At 37.4% G+C, this 24,201-nt stretch overlaps 1 protein-coding gene across 4 annotated transcripts in view; it reads left to right on the top strand.

The window, feature by feature from the left end:
• The window catches only part of LOC129353281 (semaphorin-6D-like), a 146,423-nt gene that overhangs the window by 87,823 nt on the left and 34,399 nt on the right, over positions 1-24,201 (top strand). For all 4 annotated transcript variants that reach the window (XM_055022553.1, XM_055022552.1, XM_055022551.1 and 1 more), the window contains exons 3-16: positions 8,340-8,548; positions 9,311-9,425; positions 10,261-10,318; positions 12,393-12,449; positions 12,556-12,657; positions 15,114-15,204; positions 15,541-15,663; positions 16,566-16,654; positions 16,899-16,988; positions 17,466-17,593; positions 18,883-19,014; positions 19,148-19,303; positions 21,105-21,278; positions 21,379-21,519. In XM_055022553.1, coding sequence (XP_054878528.1) covers positions 8,404-8,548; positions 9,311-9,425; positions 10,261-10,318; positions 12,393-12,449; positions 12,556-12,657; positions 15,114-15,204; positions 15,541-15,663; positions 16,566-16,654; positions 16,899-16,988; positions 17,466-17,593; positions 18,883-19,014; positions 19,148-19,303; positions 21,105-21,278; positions 21,379-21,519 — 1,601 coding nt within the window. In that variant the 5' untranslated portion in view covers positions 8,340-8,403. The remainder of the gene's footprint in view (positions 1-8,339; positions 8,549-9,310; positions 9,426-10,260; positions 10,319-12,392; positions 12,450-12,555; positions 12,658-15,113; positions 15,205-15,540; positions 15,664-16,565; positions 16,655-16,898; positions 16,989-17,465; positions 17,594-18,882; positions 19,015-19,147; positions 19,304-21,104; positions 21,279-21,378; positions 21,520-24,201) is intronic.

Below are 24,201 nucleotides of genomic sequence, written 5' to 3'. Positions count from 1 at the left end.
CTGCATGTTTTTAAACTTGATCATTTAATGCGTGGCTCAGAAAATCAGACGATGCACTAACAGCCAGTATTTGGAGCTGAATTTAGTCGGAGAACTTTGACTGTTTAATAAAGCTGTGATCCAATACTTTGGGTTGAATTGGGCCATTTCTAATAAATATATGAAATGACAGACATATACTAATAAGATCACATTCTCATACATATACCCACCTGTAGCTCATTTGCTCAAGTTGTTCATATTATGACTTCTATATTTTATTCTTCTCATTACTGTAAGCTTTAGTGAAGGCCAGCCTCACATCTATTATACATTTAATTGTTGCTTCCAGCAATTCTATTTTTTTATTCGCCATTTTTTAATCCAGATGCAGCTACAAAACCCTCATTGAGTATTCTTTTGTCATTTAAATTTTCCATACAAAAATGATGGCAAACCACATGACAGTGAGTAGTCAAAATATAAATTGACCCAATATTTTAAGTATGGCAGTAAAAAATAGATTTACATAATTCTTATCCCCCTTTTCAACCACTGACAGCAGGTTGTTAAGGACCTTACCTAATGGCTGCTCATGGTTTCCTATGTAAGAATGAGGTTCATTATACTAATTCTGCTTCATCTCAAGAGATGACAAGTAGGGAGAGGAAGCTTCAGGTGTAGCTCAGGGAAAGGAAGATATGTTGTTAAGCCTTTAATGTTATGTGTAAAAACTGCATCTTTGTGGTTTGTTGCATCCACCTCTTGTATGAAGTTCAGCTTAGGTGTAAAATATGATACTAAAGTTTATTTTTTTGTTTTAAAAAAGATAAATAACTTTGTATTGTCTATCAACCGTGACCTGAAATAGTAATAATAATAAAAAAGACAAAAAAAGTAAGTAATGTAAATGCATGCATTGCGAAATAATTTCAGTGACTGAAATTTGGCCTTGCAGATTTTTTATTTTGTGCTTATTCGAGACTGCACTGGCGTGTGCAATGCTGTTTTCTGCAGAAAAATAAGCATTTAGGCATGAAGTTAATTTCTACACCCTACAAATTTGATGTTTCAGATTGTCTTTATTCATCTTGGAATAAATACATGGGAAGGTAATTTTCCCCTAGCAAAATGGAAATATAAACATGCCACTGTAGTCACAAAAACTAATTGGCAGGCTGTCTCTTGAGGCGATGCATAATCGCTCTTACTGAGGCAGCTTTGTCTAAAAAAAGATGGCAAAAATAACACACAAACTTCCTGAACAAGTTAATTTCTGGATATTTAGTTTGAGGTAAGTCATTTATCTAAGGAGTTTCTTTATTTTTTTCATAAAGGAATAAAATGCTTTTGAGCATAAGATCATGTCAGAGGAATAATGAACATGTTTTTCTGTGTCGGCTCTGAGTGTGTGTGTGTATGTGTGTCAGCACCATGGACAGCTCACTCCAGCAAATGGTTTTCCTGCTTGGTTTGCACCAATTCTTTGTTTCCAAAGTGTAGCTCTGGGATCTGAAACTTGCACTGTCTTATACTGGCACATGTGGATCAGTAAAGAGTCAATATGTCAAATTCTTTCTGCTTTCAATCTGATGGATAGCAAAACATTGAGCTTTAGCATTAATAAAAAGTTCAGGCTATATCACTAATGTTCGTCGTTTCGCCACCATTTTCCACTGGCTCCATAAATGTCGTTTGCCTCTTAATCCTGAGACAGTGATGGTCTTTGAATATCACCAGTTAGTAAAATCTTGCTCTGTAAGCTGTGTTTAAGTCTCATTTGCAATAATGCTGCTGCTGCTGATTAGTGATTGGCTGGTTGGGGTTTTGAAGCATTCACAAACACAATTAGATTTTGATGGTGATGATAGGGTAGCAGATGCTGATGTGCCGTTTCCATTGAGATCTTTTAAAGAAATTAAATTACACCAGAGGAAGAAAGACACATTTCCTCAAAAACATGTTTTTAGTGATCTAATTGTGCATCTCTGTCCTGATGTGTGAACCTAAACCGGCTGTTTTTTTTTTAAAAAAAACACACAGTTAAGGTCTGGCAGTATTACTAGTCCTGATGAAGCTTTGAGGAAAACTATAAACTCTGTCCTGCAATGTATTGATGGCAATACAGATTTTATAGTGAATGAGAATAAACTGTTGGCCTCAGAAACACATTACCTCACTGATGGGCCACCACTTACTGAGAGATGTAGCCCTCTTGGGACAATTTGTGTGTGTAGTTGTGCTTTTATGTGTCTGCTCTGTCCTCCCAATCCTCTGCTGGATCTGCCGGAGGTTTCCTCTTGCTTAAAACAAAATTGTTGTTGCCTCTTTGATTAAAATATGAAGTGAATTTGACAGCTTTTTACTATAAGTAACATTGAATGGAATTGAACAGTAATATTCGGTAAATTAGAATATGACTTCTCATGAGGCCTGGAAGATTAAAAAAACTAAAACTCAGATGGCGTCCACTTATTGATTATGCTAATTGAGGTCAAATTAAAATTTGTATTCCAGTAGGTGTTGGTTTTTGACAAAGCTCGCTTTTCAAATCTTTTAAGGTTTCAATGCAGCTTGTGCTTCCTTGTATTAGCAGATATTTGTTTTGCAAATGTGCAAATATTTATCAAAATACATATTTTTGGATTTTGCCCATATCCAGGCCGTCTTTGTTTGCCGTTTTAACTGCTACCTTTTAAATGCCAGCTCTGTTTTCCTGGAAAATGTGTTCACTAAATGTTGATTTTCTGAAACCCAATGAAACTTCTAGACGGTTGAACTGAGCCATACTAATCCTGCCCTGAGCAAAACTCCTGTGAGACGACTTGATGCAGCTCCTGTCTACTCCAAGATTCACAAATAATCTTTAACTGAATCATATAACCCAGAGGTCAACAGAACTGTGGTTTCATACGTCTGTCTGCAGTGATAAGTTGGGAATACTGTGGAAAACCATAACTTTCAATTAAGAAAAGACGATCCATACTGTTCCTCTTCTTGTATAGGTCAAGCAGACTGCGTCTGTCTAAAAGAACTGTCTGCCGACTACAAGCCTGATGCATTTTACAGTGATGCTCTTCCCTTCAGTGATGACTTGTTTGACTGATATGAAAGAAAATCACTGCTGTCCTTCCAACTGGTCTCACTATGAAGCTTTGTGATGGCAGAAGAACTAAGAGTGAAATATGTCTAATCTACTTCTATATGAAATGCCAAAGCTGTATAAAACTCTGCTTTTGCTGCAGGCAGAAAGATGGGTAGTAAAGGGTTAAACTTGTTCAGCTTAATGTCTTAACTCCCACAGGAAGCAGTGTTCTATTGATTAATCCTGTTGTAAATGTGCAATCGATCAAGCTCTCTTCAGTGGGCGTACTACAGCAGCCAAACCAGATCAGATTTATGATCAAATCTCGATATTGGCCTTTTCTATAAATCACCGTACATCACTGCAGAGTCTGGTGTTCTTGTTTGAACCCTGTGTGGCACATTAGCTCTGCAGTTCAGATGACGGATCGTCTCTGCCAAATAAGACGCTCATGTTCCGACTGCAGAAAACATGCAGCGAGGAAAAGGAAGAACAAGATGTTTCAATTATCCAAATGGGTTACTGGTTGAGTGACGGGGATTGACAAAAGATTTTTAAAGGAAGAAAACAAAGGTTGTTCAAAGCTTTACCACCACATGAGAGGCTGGAAGAGCTTGGATTTTAGACTCTTGCATCTTTATGAGAAACTAAAATGTTTAAAACTGGAAAAGCCAAGAATCTCTTGGATTCTTCTGTTTTTAAATGTGCTGTCAGTGCACTTATATCATCACCACATTTTTCTTGTAGAAACGCCAAGCAAAAGAGCAGTTTTTGTTTTGTTTTTTAATTACCGGTAGACATTCAGGAAGTCCTATTAGTATGTGGCATTTAATCCTCCTGTTCAATTTCAACATTTGTTTGAAGATACAAACTGGCTTTAGCCTGGGGCAGATTCATAATGAGAATAACTAAGGCTGTATAAAATATATCCTGCGTGCTTCCAAGTTCACACCAAAGTTGTATCCTTCCTGCATTGGAGTGCTTTGTGAAATTAATAGATCCTGGAGAGAAACTGTGACACATCGTCTCTAGGTTCGAGTCTGTCCACCCCGTGGAGGAAGCTTATCTGAGGCTCTTGCATCAAGGATTTAGTGTTTTCAGTCAAAAAAACAAACAGCTTATGACCTTTTCTTAGGATTGGAACATTAGTTATGTGTGTTTTTCACATTGTGCATATGCAGACAGCCATCCAGTGCGGTCTACAGTTAAAAAAATAACCATCAACTATCCAAGCTCAAGATATTCAAAGAGCCGTCTATTAGATCAGATGATTGTTGCTGATAACCTCACCACAGAACCCCAATCTTCTAAGTAATCCCAGACTTCTGATTTAAATATGCATCAGTCATTTAATGTCACTGTCTTCCCTTTGCAAACAAGTCAAGGCTAACTGTTAACTAACCTCTTTGTTTTTTTTATTTTTTTTAATTTACCGTAAGAAAATGTAACTCTAAGTGCTAAAGCAGCACAATTAAGAAAACTGAGTGGCAACACCTTGAAGGAATTTTAATTGAATGATCTTTTTGTAGATTGTACATGAAAGCTAATCTTGAGAGGCGAATACAGAAGAGACCAATTTGGCTGCAGCATTTTGGATCCTTTGATGGATTTTAGGGAATTATTTGCATTGGAGCAGTTCTGCTTGTTAAAATGGCATGAACTGGAGCAACTCTGAGCTTTCTTTGGTATTATGCTAATGTTGGAAATGTTGCTGTAATAACACATAATGCAGCAGAGACCTGTTCGATGTGTACATGAAAAGATCAAGATTTTTATGGCATAATTGCCACAGTTATATGTGTATGTCTCACACAGTGAATCATATACTTTACCTTTTACATTCAATCTTTTGCTATTTTAACTCCTTACTTTTTGTTAATTGTATGCAAGTTGCATGCACGCTGTCTCTGAATTTGTTGACAAATCTACAGAACCAAAGTGGCAAAGAGTGAAATTTGTATATAGATGACAAAAATAGACATGAGCTCACATTATGTTGTAGAATCAAACATGCGTACCTGGAGGTCATCGATGCATTATAATGTCTCGACTGACTGGAAAGTTTTCCATGCGTCCATCCCATGCAGCAGTACACATCCAGGTGCAAATTACACATAAGAAATGGGACGCGGCTTTAGACGGATCAAGGACTAAATAAAGCCAACTCTTCTCCAAGGTGAGCTCTGAGCTGTACAAGCGTTACTGACTGACTGAGTGACTAGTCAGATGGTGCTCATACTTTGCTTCGTCTTGTTGAATGAGAATTGACATCATGGCTGATTTAGCTTACAGCAACCAATTAGTGATTGAAGGAATAAAACACACACACTCATCCTACAGAGCTTAGTCATAAATTAATTTATTTTTAATGATAAATATGCAATTCATCCTCCAAGTTTCTCTTTGTATATTTCTGCTTTTTCTTGCATTGCACTAAATTACTTATATGTATTTAACATTACTCTGAGAGAGCAAAGCCTCCTAAGGACCAGTAATATTTGACTGTACATTGAAGAATATTTGCATGTTAGATGATTTCTTTACAATTTGACAATCTAAATGCATCTTTCCTGACAGCCAGAGTTTTTGAGAAGTCTTTGGGAACTTACAAAGCTTGTATTTGCTAATGCTAATAACATCAATGCTAATTCTGTTCACTAGTTGCATGGATTTACCAATGCTAAGCTTAAACTGATGCCTTTTTGTATCAGACCGACCTCTTTGATGATATTTCACGTAGCAGTAGATTTTAGTTGTATAATGGTAAATGGCGAAGGAAGACCAGAAGCAGTGAAGCGCTGCTTGGACTTCACACATGTGAAGTGTACTCCTGTTGCAGTTGTTGCACGAAGGTTGCCATATTTCTCTTTTGAACTGGGAACATCATTTCAAAGGGTTAAAAACATTTTGCTTAATTAAAAAATATATGGATTCACTTATGCAAGACAAAATGTGTGAAATCTATAAGGCTGTTAGTATCTGTTTAAATGAAAATATGCTGTAATTGCTAAAAAGCTGGTGGTGCAAATTGCACCTACATGGCTGAAAATCACAAACACAACTCAAGCTACTGGTATAAGGAGTTGAGTTTATATAAGGGAGCCAACACAGATTATTAAAAATGCAATGATGTGCAATACTGTGGAACAGACCTGGACACCACTAGTTAATGAAGCACACCAGTGTGCACAATAAGCCCTAATTATGTAATGCGAGCAAGCGGACTAATTACTGTGTTGGACTAAATTTGACTTATGAGCAAATTAATACTTCATGGGCCAGATGGAATAAGCTCACAGGCCTCATCACTTTGCAGTTGTAAAATGTGTAGTTTTAGCTGACGAATTTCTTTTCAAATTTAAAACTAATGAACTTTTTTTTTCCACAACAGATGGAACTGTTTCATTCTCTTTTTTTTCATTTTACAGGGTTTCTTGTGGGAATCACTTTTATTGGATATTAGTGTTAAATTATTTTATATCTGGGAGACTTGAATAAATATTTTTTTCTTGTATTTCAATCATTTAAATTACTTCACAAAGCTATTGAGCTACTTTCTGTTTCCCAGATTATATATCACAACATGATCTCATTAGAAAGAAGAAAATCTACCAGTGATGACTGAATGAGATTTTGCAAAATAGAATTCAGTCTAAAGCTAATTTCTTAAATTGTCTCATGTATAAAACCAATAAAAAGCAGCTAGAGGGGCGAAAAAAGGGAAGCGGCCTCTGCTAAACTGTCAACAGGGAGAGTGAAAGATGGTTATTACCACCAGCAGTTTGTTCAAACGCTGCGAAGCCACAAAGCTCCAGTACAAGATTTCCAGCAATCATCAGATCACAGAAGCCGTTTTATCAAAGGTGCACGGCTTGAAACAAGATATCAGCGCTGCGCTGAGGGATTTTTCAAAGCAGTATCATTTTTACTGAACAAAATACCAAATTTCTACCGTTGCCAAGATGATCTTGGTCAATCTCATGGTTCCAGGGTAGAATTACCACATTACTTCCCATTACCTACTTGATGTGTGTTTTCTGATGCTTTTCCCATTGTTGCTCTTCCCACCTTTTCCCATTCAACGCACACAGAATAAATCAAGTGGATGACATTAAGAATAGCTTGGATCTTCTGTAGTTTGAGATGAAACGTAAGCAAGAAAAGTCCAGACAACATAACTGATGATGCTTTCAGATCAAAATGGAAAAGGACGCAAATGGGTGGAGAAAAAGCAAGTCGTTACTCCGACTGTGCATTTCCTTTGAGGATGATGAGGAGAAAATTGTTTTTTTCTTTTTGCCATGTTTGAGTTCACTTTTTTCTTTTCATTTGTCACTTCATACGACAGAACAAATCAAGAGATTGAGGAGATGACACAAAGAAGGTGATTGAAGAGGGGACGAGAGGGAAGTGTGTCACCTTCATGCTCTCCTTTGTCACTTTGGCAGATGATAAAAGAAACAAGGAGCTGAAAAAGTCAGACAGAAAGAAATAGAGGAGCCAGAAATTTAGTATGGAGCAACATGAATGACAAGAACACATAAGGAAAAAAGTAACAATTATTCCAAATGTATATTAATAATGCATTTTAGAATATAATTGATGAATAAAATGGTAAAAATAGATTAAAATAAGAAGTGAGAAGCCATGAAAACCTTGGTAATTCAACTAATTTATTTCTCCGGTGTTACAGTTGTACGATGTGATAATCTGACCTTGCCTTGAGGTTTCGATGAGTGTTAATTAGAAATCAGAGCAAGTTAAAGGAGCTTTTTAAAATACAACTTTGGTTCAGAGGATTTCAACAGAAACTGAAATAATTGAGGTCTTAACATTCGATTTTGAAGCCGTTCCCCTAAAACGAGCAAAATCGAAATAAAGGAAACGCAGCTCAGCTGAAGTTATCAAAATAAACTTCCAGACTTCTGATGTCTGTGCGACAAGCGGCTCAACGCTTTGATTCTGTGAAAACACTGGATGTGAAAACGATTGATCCGAGTCTTTGCTGATGAACCAGTTCCTTTAAAACTGCAATGCTCTGTTTTCATCATGATAGAAGTGTCTCTTTGTGGTGACTCCAACATGCCATCAGTATGTTAATGCTTGTAAATGACTGCAGCTTTTGCACTGTGGTTGTATCGGTTAACGCAGGGTGAAATGCTAATTTCTTCTAATTTATAGCTGCAGACGAAACCCATTCCCTCAGGAGAGAAAGGAAGCTTTCCGTCTTCCTTTTGAGAGTCTTACCCTCCTTTCTTTTTCTGTCTACTCACAGCGGATGTTCGCGATGACCCACTGACGCCGACCTCCTCCACCCTCCTTAATCCTCAAGGTCTCTTATGAAAATGGCCCCGACCGGCTGGCTGTGGCGGCTGCCGTTGCTGCTGACGATCCTCGAGCTTCGTTCGTGTTTTCTGTCTGTGTCGGCCTCGACCACGTCCTTCCCCAAAGACCTGGAGCCACTCCATGTCGTCAGCTCGGAGCGTGAGTGAATCCCTCAGAGTCCGTGTTGGTCTTGATGACAAGTTGGCTCATTGCTAACTTTTGATGCTGCTAAATTTATCTGTATCTGGTTCATATCTACACCTTATTGATGTGGTCATTAAACAATTTGCAGTCACCAATAATTCATTTCAGAACAAAAATGAAAATCACTGTCATACACTGTAAAAAGACAAATAACCTTTTGTTTTTGTCTGATATTAAATCTGAGTAAATGTTTCCTGTTTTTACAATAAATTTCTACAAGAATGATGAAAAACTGTATTACTTTTAAAAAAAAAACTTCTCATATTTAGAAGTTTATGTAAAATAAGATTAATATGCTTTTTATACCCGTTGTGAATCCATGAGGATAATACGAAAGCAGGCATGTTATATTTTTAAAAAAGACATTTGAACTCATTGTTGAATTAAGAAATATTGAGATATAAGGAAGAACATTTTGGACCTCCACAGGTCTGGCAACAAATAGCCAAACATTTGACTTAATTCATGTTGATTAAAATGTAAGAATCTAAGTTTGAATAAAAATAAAAATTTCTTTATATATTTCATGATTACATCTCATATAAAGGTGGAGAACATTTAGTCCGATTTAATATCAAACCTTGATCCAAGTACAGTGTATAAATATGTAGTTTACCATATTTTATTTTTAAAATCAAAATGCAGTCTCTTTGTTCTGAGACTGTTTCAAAGAAATAAGCTGATAAGTGACATTTCTAAATGTTGAATTGTTTGCAGAGTCGTACCAGTATCCAGGCTTTCAGGGTCTGCTGCAGGACAACGACACGTTGCGCCTGGGTCTGGACTTTCAGAGAATGTTGAGGATCAATCACGTTCTTTACATTGCAGCAAGGTTGGTTGGTCAGAAGTGAAGCAGTTCGCATTAATGCTAATTGCACTCGACTCATAGTATTCCTGTACTGAATATCTACATTCAACAAACCATAACATGTTTCATTTTTTGTATATCTTGATTGAGATGTATCATTAAGGTAAACTTATCATAATAAAATATTGCCCTTTTTAATGATTCAATCAGTACTTTAGTGTAGTTTAGTTTGGCTTGTCTGAGTATTCTCATTTGTAAAGTCACATTCCTTAAAATTATGATATAATGAAGCATTGGAGCGCAAACAGATTTTACTCAGTTTATGTAATTTACCAAACACCATTAAGTCCACTTGACATGTAAGACTTATAGTACACTCTGTCTCGGTCTGTTCTGCCTATCTCAAAAAATTATTATAATTTAAGAGGTACACGGCATCCACAAGCCTCATCTAAAGTGCATCTTCCTGCTCACATGTAGTTACTGACTAAAGAAAAACTGACTAACAAAAATGCAATAGACAAGATGCATTGTACATTATTGGAACACATTCTAATAATATGATTATTCTCTGATTTTGATAAATATTCATATTCAGACACGAAAAACAAAGGAAAGGTAAAGTTAAAACTAGTATAGATACAAAGGGGGACCAAACAACCAGGTCCTATTATTATTATTATTATTACTGCCACTAGAACAAGGAAGATGGCAAACAGTATTGGATTTTGCTAAAAACAACCTTCCACATATAGAAGCATTTATATATGATGCGTCTGAAGCAGCACCTTCTTCATAATTCGGTAAATCTGAGTGAGTGTGTGCGGTGAGGCCTGACTTTGTGCTTTGAACTCTTCAGGGATCATGTGTTTGCTGTGAACCTCACGACGGCATCAGAGGAGTTTGTTCCACAGCTGGTGAGTAAATTTTTACGATAAACAGTTTATTTTTGGATCTGTTGCTGCAAGAGATCACAAACATGTCTGCATCGAGTATTCTTGATGTCAGAATTACTTTGACTGTGTACCTCTATCTGCCCCCGCAGATGTATTTCACCCTTTTTGTATATATATATATATATTTTCTAGTTTGTGATTCAGTTTATATTTTTTTATTTTCCAAAAAAGTAACAGCACTGCAAGTATTCAGTTTTATTTTATTAACCCTGAAAGTCATTATTTTCTCCTTCAGTGTTGGTCAAAGGTGTTTAAAAACACTTGGAATAAGCTTTGAAAGAACTGAATGTGTGAGATTAAGAAAGTTAAGAGTAACTTTATTTTGAAGTATATCCAACATCTCCTCTGCTGCTAAAACATATTTTGTTTGACAGGAATTGTTGTGAAAGAACAAAGTACACATGACTTGAAGTTATGTACCAAATCCATTCTATGTTCAATTTAAAGAGATATTTAGTTGCTATTACAAGTGAAGCTGAACTTTTATTTATTTCTTTCAGCATAGAAAAATGAAAATAAAATAGAATGCAGACATAAAGTTTCGATAATTCAGATCATGGAAGCAAAAATGATATACTGACTTGTACCGAGGACAGAGCCAGGTGGCACGCCGCTTTTAACTCAACTGTGCTGAGCTCCATTTTTAAAACTCTGCATTCATAGTAAGTTTCATAGTAACGTTTTAAGGTTAATATATCCACGTATGCATGCAAGCAATGATTAATAGACTTGTTCATTTCAGACGGTTCAGTGAACTTCATATATGAGCTTCTGCTTCTGATTTTTAGTCTTACATAAGGTTATCTCTCTCAGGGCGAAGAGAGCAGCATTAGAGCTGACAGCTGACAATGCAGCAAAGAACCCTTTTCCTTATTGCACAATAGATCTATTAAATATCAGGGCGGAAAAACAAAACTAAAGCGGCTTGTAATATTTGAGGCAGCACAAAGGACAAGCTTCCTTTGATCTTCACACCTCCTCTTCATCAAAGGGAAAAGGTTACAGGGTGGCTTCTGACAGTAATAGGCCTTCTAGTGTATTGTGGGATGGTGGGCTCACTGCAGCTCTTTGAAGTGAGATGTTACACTCGTTACCACTGATTCGATCCCAGTGGTGCATCTGAGAAGCGCATCCCGCTCCGTCTCTGTGCGTATGCCCTCTCGGTCTCATAGAAATGTTTTTCTTCTTTATTTGGGAATTCTTGAGCTCCCTATGTTTTAAAATGTTTACAATAACATGTTTGTTTTGCTTCTCAGTGGGTTTAATTATGGTAAAACTCATGCTTCTAGAAAAAAAGTTTGTCTTGACTTGATTGGCAATGTCACTACATTATCTCTCTTTTACCAAGAGAACAAAATCTGTAATCGGAAAAACAAAATGCTTTTGAACTAGATAAAATTCCATCCATCTTTTTTTAAAACTGGAATATTTGGCTGGAACTTTATATTCTAGAAATGTCCAGATCTTGATTTCTCACTCTTGCCTTCAAATGCAGGGATAAGTCACTGGGTGATATGTGATATCATGAATTTAAGCATAAATGTTAGCATGACTTAAGGTATACGTTGGTTAAAAGGAGAGTGTTATACATTTTTTAGAAAGTGATATTTTACACCAAAATTAGGATTATATTACCTTCAGTGGTTATAAAAATTAAGCTTTAAAGAAATTTGATCTGGTATTTTTTATTCAATTGATTCGATAGCACAAGGCAGCAGGTAAGGAGGGAAGCTTCTCACTGCACAGAGCCGAGAAATCACAAACTTATTATAAACTGCTTGAACGGTTCAATTCGTAACCAGTAACAGAATAATGGGAAAACTTCTCTCTTGAAGTCTACCAACGCTTACCTGAGCTGCAGAATCAACAGCTGCCTCCCTGATTGACCTGAAGTGTTTGCAGCTCTGCAGTCACATATGACTCATCTTCTTCCTGCTCATCAGTGCAGCTGCTGTTATTTCTAATCAACTGATTTCACCGGGCAAAGCTCCAGAGAAAGTCTACCGTTATTGAGCGAATGTTTGCCTTGTTTCAGAAGCTGACGTGGAGATCCAAAGACGTCAGCAAGTGTACAGTCAGAGGAAAGAACAGCGTGAGTTTTTGATCTCTCTACGTTTTCCAGATTTTGCCTTCAACAATTATACTCTACGGTTTAATTTCATGGTAAGAATATTTTCTAATATACGCTTGTGTTTCAGGATGAGTGCTATAACTACGTCAAAGTTCTGGTACCTCGGAACGATGAGACTTTGTTTGCTTGTGGTACTAATGCCTTCAACCCAACCTGCCGGAACTACAAGGTAAAACATTTTCCTCAGACATGCGCTCTTCCTCGTTAGGGCATTTGAAAAACCCCACAGGTGTTTTTCTTTTTTTTCCAGCACATTTTTATTCATTCTGTGAGAGCTCTTTCCCAGCTCAATAAATATTGATAGTTTCCAGGCTGAAATGGTGGGAAATAACTCCTGGGTCTTAAATATTGAGTTATCAGAAAGGAGAAACAGAAATCCTAATAACTATTTAATTTCATTAATTTTTTTAATGTTTATTTGGTTCAGGGATTAAAAGGATTATGATTTAATAAATCCCAGTCGAGTAGAAGTGGCATCCCAAGCAGTGGTTTGCAGTTGCATTGGCCTCCAATGTCTTGTAGGAAGTTGTATGTAAAATGTGTTGACAAGGCTGGGTTAGAATTGCAAAAAGCACTTCTAATGTTTAGGAAAAGATTTGTTTGATCATAATTATATTTATTGCATTTCAAGAGCTTTGGATGATTAGAAAAATGGGTGGATTTAGAAAAATGGGTGGATTTTTTTATAAAGTGGCAGAAAAAAGCTGTATGACGATCCGGATAACGCTCCGGGTGCAACTTAATTTACGAATTTTATATCAACATGAATAGAGAGTTTAGATCAGTTAGGACCTCATGAACCAAATTAGACAGAATTCAAGTTCTAACTATTCTTTTGTTTCTTTCTATCTTGTGACTTTATGAGTGAAAATCCTGCTGTTTCTGCCATTTGTGTATTTTATTTAATTCTCTGTGTTAAAACCCACCAAGAGATTATTGTGATTTCATTGTTTTTTTTCAGTCATAGCCATTACTCTCTCAGCTGTTCACTTTACAAGCCCCGTTTGCCTCCCATGTTTTAGATAACAAGCAGGACATCTGTCTCAGAGACATGATGCCTTTGATTCTGACGGAGTTTCCCCTCACTCATAATTGGCTGCCTCGTCAAAACCAAACAAACTTTCACAAATCCCACCATCCCAGTTGCCACTCAGGAGCGGCGGTTTCTTTTTTTACCCTTCCACCGCAGTGCTGCAGGTTTGATTGACAGCTTATGACCCTGTTTAGCAGAAACTTCTCGGCCTTTGAAATCTCCTGCTGTGGAGGAGAAAAAAAAACATGTTCACCTGAAGAAAAGGAGCTTTTATTCCGGTTTGAAGCATTTGGATCTAAAAGTAGACATTAGGAATTTAGAGAAACTGCAAACTCTTGAATGATTTCAAAGCTTAGCTTGTATGTTTGACACCTTTGAATTCTTATGCATTAAAATGTAGTAACTCTAGGAAACATTGTGTTCTGAGTTAAAACAATTACAATCTTCCAAATCAACATGTAAGATATTTTTGGAGATAATTTTATATATTCTCTTTGTATTGAGGCCATGATGATCCAAATCCCTTTAAGAGTTGTTTATGCAGGCCAGCAAGTCATTATAAATGTGGGCTCCTATGGCCTGCCCTAGTCTTGTGGAGGGCTTTTAATTCATCAACATCAATGTCTCCAAGCTATTGCAACAGCAGCAGACGATGAACAATAATACTGGTGGAAATTAGGGTCTATTTACTCTGTGTGTGGCTGTTGAGCCGAGACTGTTGGAAATAAACACTAAAGAAAAAGAAAAAAATGACATTAATTAAATATTGACTTGGGTTTTAGGTTAAATCCAGATAATCTCTTGAGTTGGAAAGTTAGGAGACTGTAGAAATCCAAAAAAGAATTGTAAAGGTATGTACGAAAGCAACAAAGCCCTGCTCCGATTTTAAAAAGGAAGTATAATAAGCCAGGGCTGGATTAGGAATTAAAGCGGCAAAGTAGGTTGGCAGAAACATCGGGGAGTTCAGCATTTGCAGCTCGAAACGGATTCAGCTCCCCAAGGGAGAAAATAGCAGACAGGTGTATTTATGAGGCTTCTCAGGAGGCTAAACTCTCTCTGTTAGAGATTCAGCTAACACACTCAGAAAACTGCTGTCGGCACATCTGCCAGGAGGACTCTGAGGTGATATCGAAGTTTCATCAGGCCGGCCTGAATATTAGCAGCATGATAATTAACCCAAATATATAAAACAGAACCTTATCACAGTCACAAACTTGTCCTTTGTTAGCAAACAGATGCTAAGATTCCTGATGGATTTTTATTTTTTGTCTGCAGTGTGTGCCAAATAACTTAGAGGGATTTGTTACTGAAGGAGCCATTTTAAACGGTGACCTTTTGTTTTTGAAATGCTGTTACAGTCAGTCTTATTTCATCATGGAAGGATGAAGCATAAGATGTATGAAATAGTAGCACCCAATATTGTACATTGAACACTGACTGACGGCAGCAGATTAATGCTATTATCTTATTTGCAAATTCTTTCCAAAAGATCAAACTAAAACTAATGTTTCTATTATCTTAAAGTGTTGAGTTTCTTGGTTTACTTTGTGGACGGATGGGCAGAAATGTGATTTTCTTTCTCTCGTGTTCAGATGACCTCCTTGGAGCAGGTTGGGGAGGAAGTGGTGGGCCAGGCTCGCTGTCCGTTTGAGTCCATCCAGTCCAATGTTGGATTGTTTGCTGGTAAAAGTATTCGTACTTACTGGGTTTCTAATACTTTTACATGCTGCAGTGACATATTAGCCATATATGCAGCACATAAATCAATCAGAACCAGGTGCTCTGGTCTGGTGAGACCAAAATGGAAGTTCTTAACTTATGTGCTTAATAAAACGTGGGGATGAAAACTAGCTTTGATCACAACATCCCCAAGTTTTAGGTGGTAATTTAGAAAAGTTAAATACTTAGCCTTTGAATGAAGCATTCATTTGTCTTAGACATTTAATTACCTGTAAGAGATAGTACTTAGAATCATTTTTCTCATTTTAATTTGTCAATTAAATGCCCCGTTGTTTGCAGGGGGAGATTTCTATTCGGCCACCATGACAGACTTTCTAGCAAGCGATGCTGTCATCTACAGAAGCCTGGGCGACGGCCGACCAGTTCTCAGGACCGTCAAATACGACTCCAAATGGCTGCGAGGTATTTTGTAGAAACATGACTTTGATCACTTCATGGCTGGAATCATCTTCACCATCGGCAACGTTTTATTTTTGATCTTTAATAACTTCATCGCATTTAGGCGCCACACCTTTCAGCAATACAGCCTGCAGCATGTATCAACTTAATACTACATTTAAAATACAAGCTATTTTCTCTAATTTGAATACAATTGCATCAGTATAAAAGCCTTTAAAGCTCATTCACAGCTTTTAACAGAATAAATTGCAATGGTTACCAGTTGTGTGAAATATTCTTTGTAGTCAATGCCTCCCTAAAGTCTGTGACTTCTACAGATGCTCTGTATGTTCCCTCGCGATGTTGCAGATCTTCACAACAGGCACCTATGATGTAAACCTACTGAAACCAAAGCTGAGCCTCTGATTTAATGTTGGAAAAATATTCTATTAAAACCTCCATGGAAAGCAAATGAAGACACAACTTGTATTGTTGGCGTTTAGAGTGAGGCGTTTTAAATGCTTTGAATGATCGTTGAAACCTATTTATAAAGGTTTAAGACCTAGTTGATCTTAAAACTCATAAGTGTCATGGCCACATTAACATCGTCCCTTTGTTGGTCCATCTGATAAATTAAAATTAGCGATCCCCTGCCAGACTTGAGGAATAATGAATCTGTTCACTGTATAAGACAGACGGCAGGATTCCAAGTGTCAATTTGTCCTTCACAAGACAATCCTTTTAATTTATTCTCCCAATATTGTATATTTTATTTCTTGTCCTTCGTTTCTGAAAAGGATTCTGGAAAACGTAGAACCGGCTTTTCCAACCTGATGATTTGAATAACAGAAACAAAGCTTAAATGTTAGAGAAAAATGCACCTTGAAAATAGATGAAACGGATGATTATTCTTTTCCTTTCTGCAGAGCCTCATTTCCTGCATGCCATTGACTATGGTAACTATGTCTACTTTTTCCTGAGTGAGATCGCAGTGGAGTACACAGCCTTGGGCAAGGTACATGCATGTGTGAAAATTCTCTTTCATTATGAAACAAGATGGTTGAAACTTTTTAAAACAATGAAACAGAAACAAACCCTAAAAATTAGTTTGTATTTTGATAAATTCTTTTTAAACAGTAGCTTGGTGTGTTTTTTGTAATCCTGAAAGCAGTAAGACTTATTTTTTTAAAAATGAATTTAAATGAGCTACTCGCAATGTCTAACCGCCGTCATTTTTTTTTTCCTTTTAATTTCCTCAGGTTGTGTTTTCTCGAGTCGCGCGTGTATGTAAGAATGATAACGGAGGATCACCCAGAGTTCTGGAAAGATACTGGACTTCCTTCCTGAAGGTGATTTTCTTGAGCGGAAGTTTCAGATCAGAGTTGGGATGAAATATCTCGTTTAGATGACCTGGATCAGACGCCTGAATGAAATCCAATTTCTGATTTCTGTTGGTGATTTTCTTAGCCCCTGTTCCATTAATATGTCATGATGCAGCTGTGTGCATATAAATATCTTAGTTATAAAAATGCTAGAATTGAACCACGCATTGTAGCAGCATGTTGGAGTAGCTCTGATTTGTTCTTTTTGTAAAATGTTATTGTTTTGGTTAAGGAATCTCTAGTTTTGGATGCAGTGCGGCTCAGAGGATGTTTTTCTTTCTTACTATTTTACTTTTGGACAGCTCTTGTGATGCATACCCATGGCAAAAGGATACAGTTTCATACCCAAATAGTGTAAATATGCTAACACTAGTGCTTGAAGATATCTAAGATGATTGCAACACTTCCGAATATTTCCATCTGTAAATCGGTTTGTCTTTTCAGGCTCGGTTGAACTGTTCGGTTCCGGGCGACTCCTTCTTCTACTTCGACGTTCTTCAGTCTCTCACCAACGTGCTGCAGATCAACCAGAGGCCAGCAGTTGTTGGAGTGTTTACCACTCAGTCCAACAGGTAAGCTCATAAAGGACATTTTACAGGAAGTAAGTTACTTTGGTGAGAAAACTCATGTTTTTGAGATTTCTGTTAATTAATAGTTTTAGTATGCATGGCTGTCTTCAGCTCTAAAATTTGTTTTAAGCCACCCTTCCTTGAGCATAATTTTGGAAAGTGGACAGAAAATTAAGACAATTTTATCAAAGTGGAGAGTTAATGGAAAATTATGCAAGAAAATGTTTTAGAAGACTGGTGCATGCTTTTTTTTTATTACATCCTTCTTCCAAATAAAAGAAAATTGGATTAGTTTTTGTTGAATTAAAAAAGTAACGGTACTCTAACTGTTAAGGAGGTCATTTGGAAATGCAGGGCCATTTTTAAATGTGCAGATTTTTGTTAGAAGGGTGTGTGGGGTTATTGTTGGAAAGCAGACACATTTCTTTCACTCGACATTTATGGAAATGAGGACATCATTTAAAAACTAGGAACGCGGTACCCAGGTTCTTACTCTCGGGACTTAAAGATTTCACAAAGAAATTGGGTCCCTGTTAAGATTTGGGTCAGGGATAATAACATGTCAAACGGGGTCTTCTCAGGTACAGCTTTACATGACTGTCTTTGCAAAAATATGTACAGGTTTTTCTTGGAATGTCTCTTCCCTTGCCATTTTCAATTAATTAATCCCCTTGGCTCCTTTTTTACTCTGCTCTCTTTCTTTTCCTTCCATTTTCAGAATACTTATAATAATCCATGAGGCTGACCTCATTAGTTGCAGCTTATTTTATAAAAATTGAGTTTACGAAGGCAAATGTGGCTCAGTGGGTAGAGTAGTCAGTCCAATGTCGGATTGCGTTGCCATTGTGGAAATATAAATTTTAAATTGCTAAATGGATTCTGGCATGAGTCAGAAATGCTGCATTGATTGCTGGCCATCATGGTGCGGGACAGTTGGGTTATTGTTAGGTTTTTGCGGCCGTCCTGGGCCAACAGGTTGCCAAACAACAAGGAAGCTTCAGAATCAGCACCAACAGACCCAAACAGACGAGCCACATTATATTATACTCACAATAACAAGAAGTATGTTTAGTAAAATCCAAATGATGGTTTTATTTTACTAAACCCAAGAACAAAGTAACAAATGGGAGTCTGTTAATGGGCCATTGAACAGTTTTCCTTCTTCAGTCAAAACAAAGGAAGATTTTAAATTGCTCAACTCCTCTTACTTAACTTTTCTTCATTTCTGTGTTGACTGAAATTAAGATTAATTAACTTGATACCTGCTGTCATTATTTCCTGCGTGTCTCCAGCATACCAGGCTCAGCAGTTTGTGCGTTTTACATGGACGACATTGAGAAAGTCTTCAACGGGAAATTCAAAGAGCAAAGAACCAGTGACTCATCCTGGACTCCAGTGCCAGATGAACAAGTTCCCAGACCAAGGTGAGGGCTTTCTCTACAAATCAGAGAAACCAGAAACATTAATCTAGGTACTAAAAAATTGTGTGCATGATTCAAATGTTATCAAATTGTAAGATTGCTGAGTGTAAAGGTTTTTTTTTTTTTTTATTCCCAGACCTGGTACTTGTGCAGGCGACGGTCCGGCCTCAGACTACAAATCTTCGGTTCAGTTCCCAGATGAGATGTTGACTTTCATCAAATCTTATCCTCTGATGGATGAGGCAGTTCCCTCTGTCAACGACCGGCCGTGCTTCACACGAACATCGAGCAGGTAAAACACATCAGAGCTTCATCCTGAAGTCACAATAAGTTTGCTGAGATGGTTTAGGTTTTCTGCCATGAAGGAGACTAGTTTTGTTTTAACATCTCAGCACCCATTCAGAGTATAAGGAGCTCCATTTTGGAAACAGGAACCATTATGTTCTGCTCCAGATCTTCTGTGAAGTTTGATTAAACATGCATGCTGTGCTTGGGTAAAATGCATTCTTTATAGGCCTTTAGAAAGTGCTCATCCTGTAATGCATGGTCCAAATCATCAGCAATAGCCAGGTTACACATGTAGGTGGAAAGAGTTAAGTTTGTCTTTCGCTGTCAGATAGAAAATTTAGCAACCGTTACACCTGCTGCAGATCGTGGGAAAGAAGGAGTCTGCTTCACAAGATAAGCAGGTGTTGACTGGCTTACACCCACAGATGACACCTGCCTAAAATCCCCCTTACCTTCACATTCCTTTTCTTCTTGTTTTTTGGCAGAAATTGGCATCCACGAATAAATCTGTTCTTTAAATTATTGTCAGATGTGCTGTTGTAGCTGTGAGAGTACAGCTATGCCAGGCTGCAGCAACAAGCAAAATGCTTTGGTGTTTTTTTAAATCACCCAGAGAAAACCTGCTCCAGGAAGGCCAGGACAATAAAAAAAAAGAAATCTTAAAGGTCAAAATGAAAGGGGAGGATGTAAAGTGTACCCAGCAGGGGCAAGTTAGAAAATTACAGCCACAGTGAGGGATAGTGAATCCGCTACCCGACCTAAAGCCTCGAGGATAATCATCTGTATCAGCCGTGATTAGACGCAGGCTCACAGCAAGTTCTTGCTCCGGCTCCCACCGACTCTGCAGCTCTGCGATTCTGTGACCTTTTTAATCTCGGCTGTAGATTTCAAATGAGTTTCTGATGGATCCTAATTACCAGTCTGAAATGAGAATGAGATTCTTAATTCCATGTTCGAATTAGCCTCTCTGCTGGAGAGGTCCACGCTGACCCAGATAATAATGATGCAGATATCCGAAGGGTAGCGCAAATCTGCTGACTCTTTTATGTAGCATTAGTCAGATCGACAGTCTGAGCCCATCGGAGCACTTGGGTAAGGAGTTAGCCTCAATTTGTTTTCATTTTGATGCAAGTTTTATGTAGAATGAGGATAAGTGATAAGAGTAAAGTAGAAATCAATCAAATGATTGGTTTTGAATGATTTGTGAAAGAGATGATGCAGATTTCTAAACCATAAAGAGAAATTTGATTCTTGTTTCAATGTGAAACCAATCTTTTTACGTATGTAAAGGCAGCTGGAACTAGTTTGAGATTTAAACATTTGGCTTTAAATCGCCATTTCACTGTAGCCTTTTTAATAAGATGCCTAAATCAGCTTTTCTCCTGATAGTAGCTCTTTTCCTGATGTTGTCAGTACGAAGCGTATTATGACCAAATGAGGACAGATCTGTCACTTTTTCCCCTTGTTAAACTTGTTGGGTCATATTTTCCTCTAAAAACAGCTGTGAACCACTTCACTGTTTGATTTATTGTATTATTAAACAATTTATTGCAACTATATAGTAGTCAACCTGTCATAACAGTTAAGTATATAGATGGAACGTTGTAAGTTAAAAGAAAATTCAGGAATTGCTTTTTTTTTATCATAGTTTGTAATAGTAGCTGTTAATGTCCAAATACACAAGAAATATTGACAAAAGTTAAATTTTTAGATGCACTTTTTTAATAATTTCAGATGTATTTGAGTTTGTTTAGAGACACAACACAGATTGGATTTTTCAGCTCTTTTTGTTGTGTTTTTTTCAGGTCCAAGTTGACCCAGATCGTGGTGGATGTTTCAGCTGGTCCCCTTAAGGACAGAACAGTCATGTTCCTGGGCTCAGACGACGGCCGTGTCCTGAAAGTTCTGGCTAGCACGCATCCCAATGACAGCTTTGGATCCAAACTCCTGGAGGACATCGATGTTTATAACCCCTCCAAGTATTGCTGCTCTCATTTTTAATCCGCCTTACCGCTGGCGTTGAACGATGTGTCCAGGTTTCAGAGTAATGCTCTGTTTTCTGTTTATTCGTGTGCTCAGGTGCAATGTTCAGGGTCAGGAGGACAGGAGGGTTCTGGGACTGGAGTTGGACAAGGACCATCATGCACTGTTTGTTGCTTTTACCAGCTGTGTAATCAGAGTACCACTTAGTCGCTGCACCCAACATGGAGCCTGTAAAAAGTAAGGAAACAAGAATAAAACTAATGGCTTCATACAGATTTTTAATTGTAGGAAAAGTACACTCAATCAAAAATGTATTTTAAAAATTACATGAGAAGAATGAGTTTAACAAAGTCTCAAGTTTGTTAGCTGCAAATCTATTTAACTATTAAAATGGCAAGCCTAATTTGGTAGCATAATAAATATTGTAGAAACACATGTGCATTCGGGGTAATAATGGGGGAAATCTGAATCGTAAAATATGAACATTAAAGAACTTTATTTATAGACTTCATTAGGCTGAAAAGAACAGAGCTCACTGCCCAAATTAGAGCACATTCATCACTTTAGAGGGATGCATGTGCACACACACACACATGCACACACCCACATTGGTGTTAATCAGGCTCATTTTAATCACTGAGCAGGATGAATGAAAGCCAGCCAGTCTGGTGTGGCAACAGCTGCAGTGGCAAAGAGAGGCTTGCACCAGCTGGAACTCCATCACGCAAAGCCACGCACGCTTTGCTGCTAGTCAAACGCACAACGGTTTCACTGTCATTTTTACACCCAACTGAGATTCAGATTTGGAAAAACTAACGAGTCTGCTTTCAAAGTAATGAATCAAATTGTTGATGAAGAATATATGGGGTAAATTTGGTTTACAGCAACCTTAAATGATGCCTATTAACATTTATGGAAGAACAATCTCATGCCAAATGCAGCTACAGTTGAGAGAATTGAAATGCAGCCTGGAACATGTGGGACCCCTTTTATTGTCGAAAGTACCAATATAGACATTTTGCATCAGAACTGTACCTGGAGCAACAGAAGAAGGTTGCCTAGTGTTTTACATCTGGTGGAAACGAGAGGAAAATGTACGTTTGCTGAACAATATGACTGAAAAACGTATATATGCATTCCATATGGGGCAATATCAATTCTTAATCGTTTTTTGTTTTAAATATCTGAAACAGTCAAACTTGTTTTTTTGTTATTACTATTTTTAAACAGCTGTGAGGCACGTTGGCAAAACCTTGAACCGCTGCTGCGCAAGTTACCCAACTGGTTGTTGCGAGGTAACCAAAGAGCGAGTGAGTTGATGCCACCAACCCAGCTGATCTGGCTGTGAGCGGTTGAGTGGCTAAAGCCTTTATTTTGCCTACATTTCCCAGAATGCTGTGCAGCTCTGGATCACAGTTCAGTGGAATAAATTAAAACTCTTTCATGTTATTGATACTATTGATCATGTGTCTATCACCATAAATTTACCTGACCTACTGGTTAGCTCTTGTTGTTGGACCCACTTTGGAACTGTAAGGTTGATGATCTGAACCATTAAATGTTCATTTAATGGTTGGTTAATGATGATATACACTGTTGGTCCTCTCCCTGTCTTGTATGGACTTCGATGTGTTGTTTTGGCACATTTTATTGTTGATCATTTTTAGAACTCAGATTGCTTGTCTCTTAGTTTTTATGTCTTTTGTTTTTTGCTTGCGGTATCATTAATTTACCTGAACCTGAACTTGTTTTTTTACTGAAAACAAAGGTTTTTTTCTTCATTTTTGCCTGGACTTCATCCTGTGGTTGCTGGGACTTGCTCTCTTTATTCAGAATGACTTGCGATGTGACTGTTTGACAGCACTGGTAAATACTTACACTGCTGTTTTGGCTGGCCGCCGTGTCGCCTCTGTGTTTTGCTTGTGAATTGTGCCACTGTGCATTTGTGCGTGATTGATGGGCAGAGCCCGAATAAAAGTGGACTGGTAATGGATGAACGCGTTTGAGACTAGATGTGTAAACACGTGCAAGTTGTTGGCAGCTGTTTTTTGCATTACTGAGGGTCTGCTAGATTTGAAACGGCTACCTGATGGCAGCTGCTGTCACAAGCGTGTTTGTCTGTGTGTTTCAGAAACGCATGAAAAGATGGTGTGACAGCTCACTGTCTCTAAACAAAAGGCAAGGGAGTCTCGGATGTTATATTATCAATGTGTCCTTGATGCAGGTCTGTTTTTGAACACGTCTTTGTTTATCTGACTTGTAGAGATATTTTGTGACAACTGTCAAAAGGCCATTTTGAAGCATCAACTTTTATCTTTAAAGTAGGATATTGTAATGTACACAATAAAGAGAAGATAAGTTTTTCTGTCGGTCGTGTTCGTATACAAACAACTGCAACAAAATCTGATTATCAATTATTCATATCAAAACAGACAGAATACAAGTGAGATTTAAATCTTAAATCCCCAAAAGACTCCACTTTGCTTAACTTATTTCTACATTGTAAATTAAAATAGATTTTTTTTTCAGTTCTTAAGTTATACTTTTTGGATCATACGTTTTGGCAAAATTACACAAAAAATATTTTCCTTGGTCTACATGTTTTGCTGTATTTTCTCAGGGTTGTTTTTTTTTAACTGTATCTAGGATATTTGCAATAATTAAGCTTTGATTTGACTTTCACAATTTGTATTTTTGCCATGTTGTTCATTATTGGCTCGATTAGAAACTATTGAGATTTCAGTGTTGACTCACAGATCTAAACATTGTAGATGAGCAGAATGAGGTGAATCAATGAAAACACACAGAGAAGTAACAAAGGTTTATTGTGTGATAATGAAGAAATTAGATCAGTGCTATGGGAAAATGGGGAGTCCTGAATTGTTTAATTCAGGACTCTCAGCTTGTGTGAATTTAACA

Source organism: Poeciliopsis prolifica, unplaced genomic scaffold (genome assembly GCF_027474105.1).
Source record: "Poeciliopsis prolifica strain line A6 unplaced genomic scaffold, Auburn_PproV2 SCAFFOLD087, whole genome shotgun sequence".
Taxonomy (NCBI): domain Eukaryota; kingdom Metazoa; phylum Chordata; class Actinopteri; order Cyprinodontiformes; family Poeciliidae; genus Poeciliopsis; species Poeciliopsis prolifica.
The sequence above is the reverse complement of the archived record's forward strand: the minus strand, read 5'-3'. Positions and strand labels throughout refer to the sequence as shown.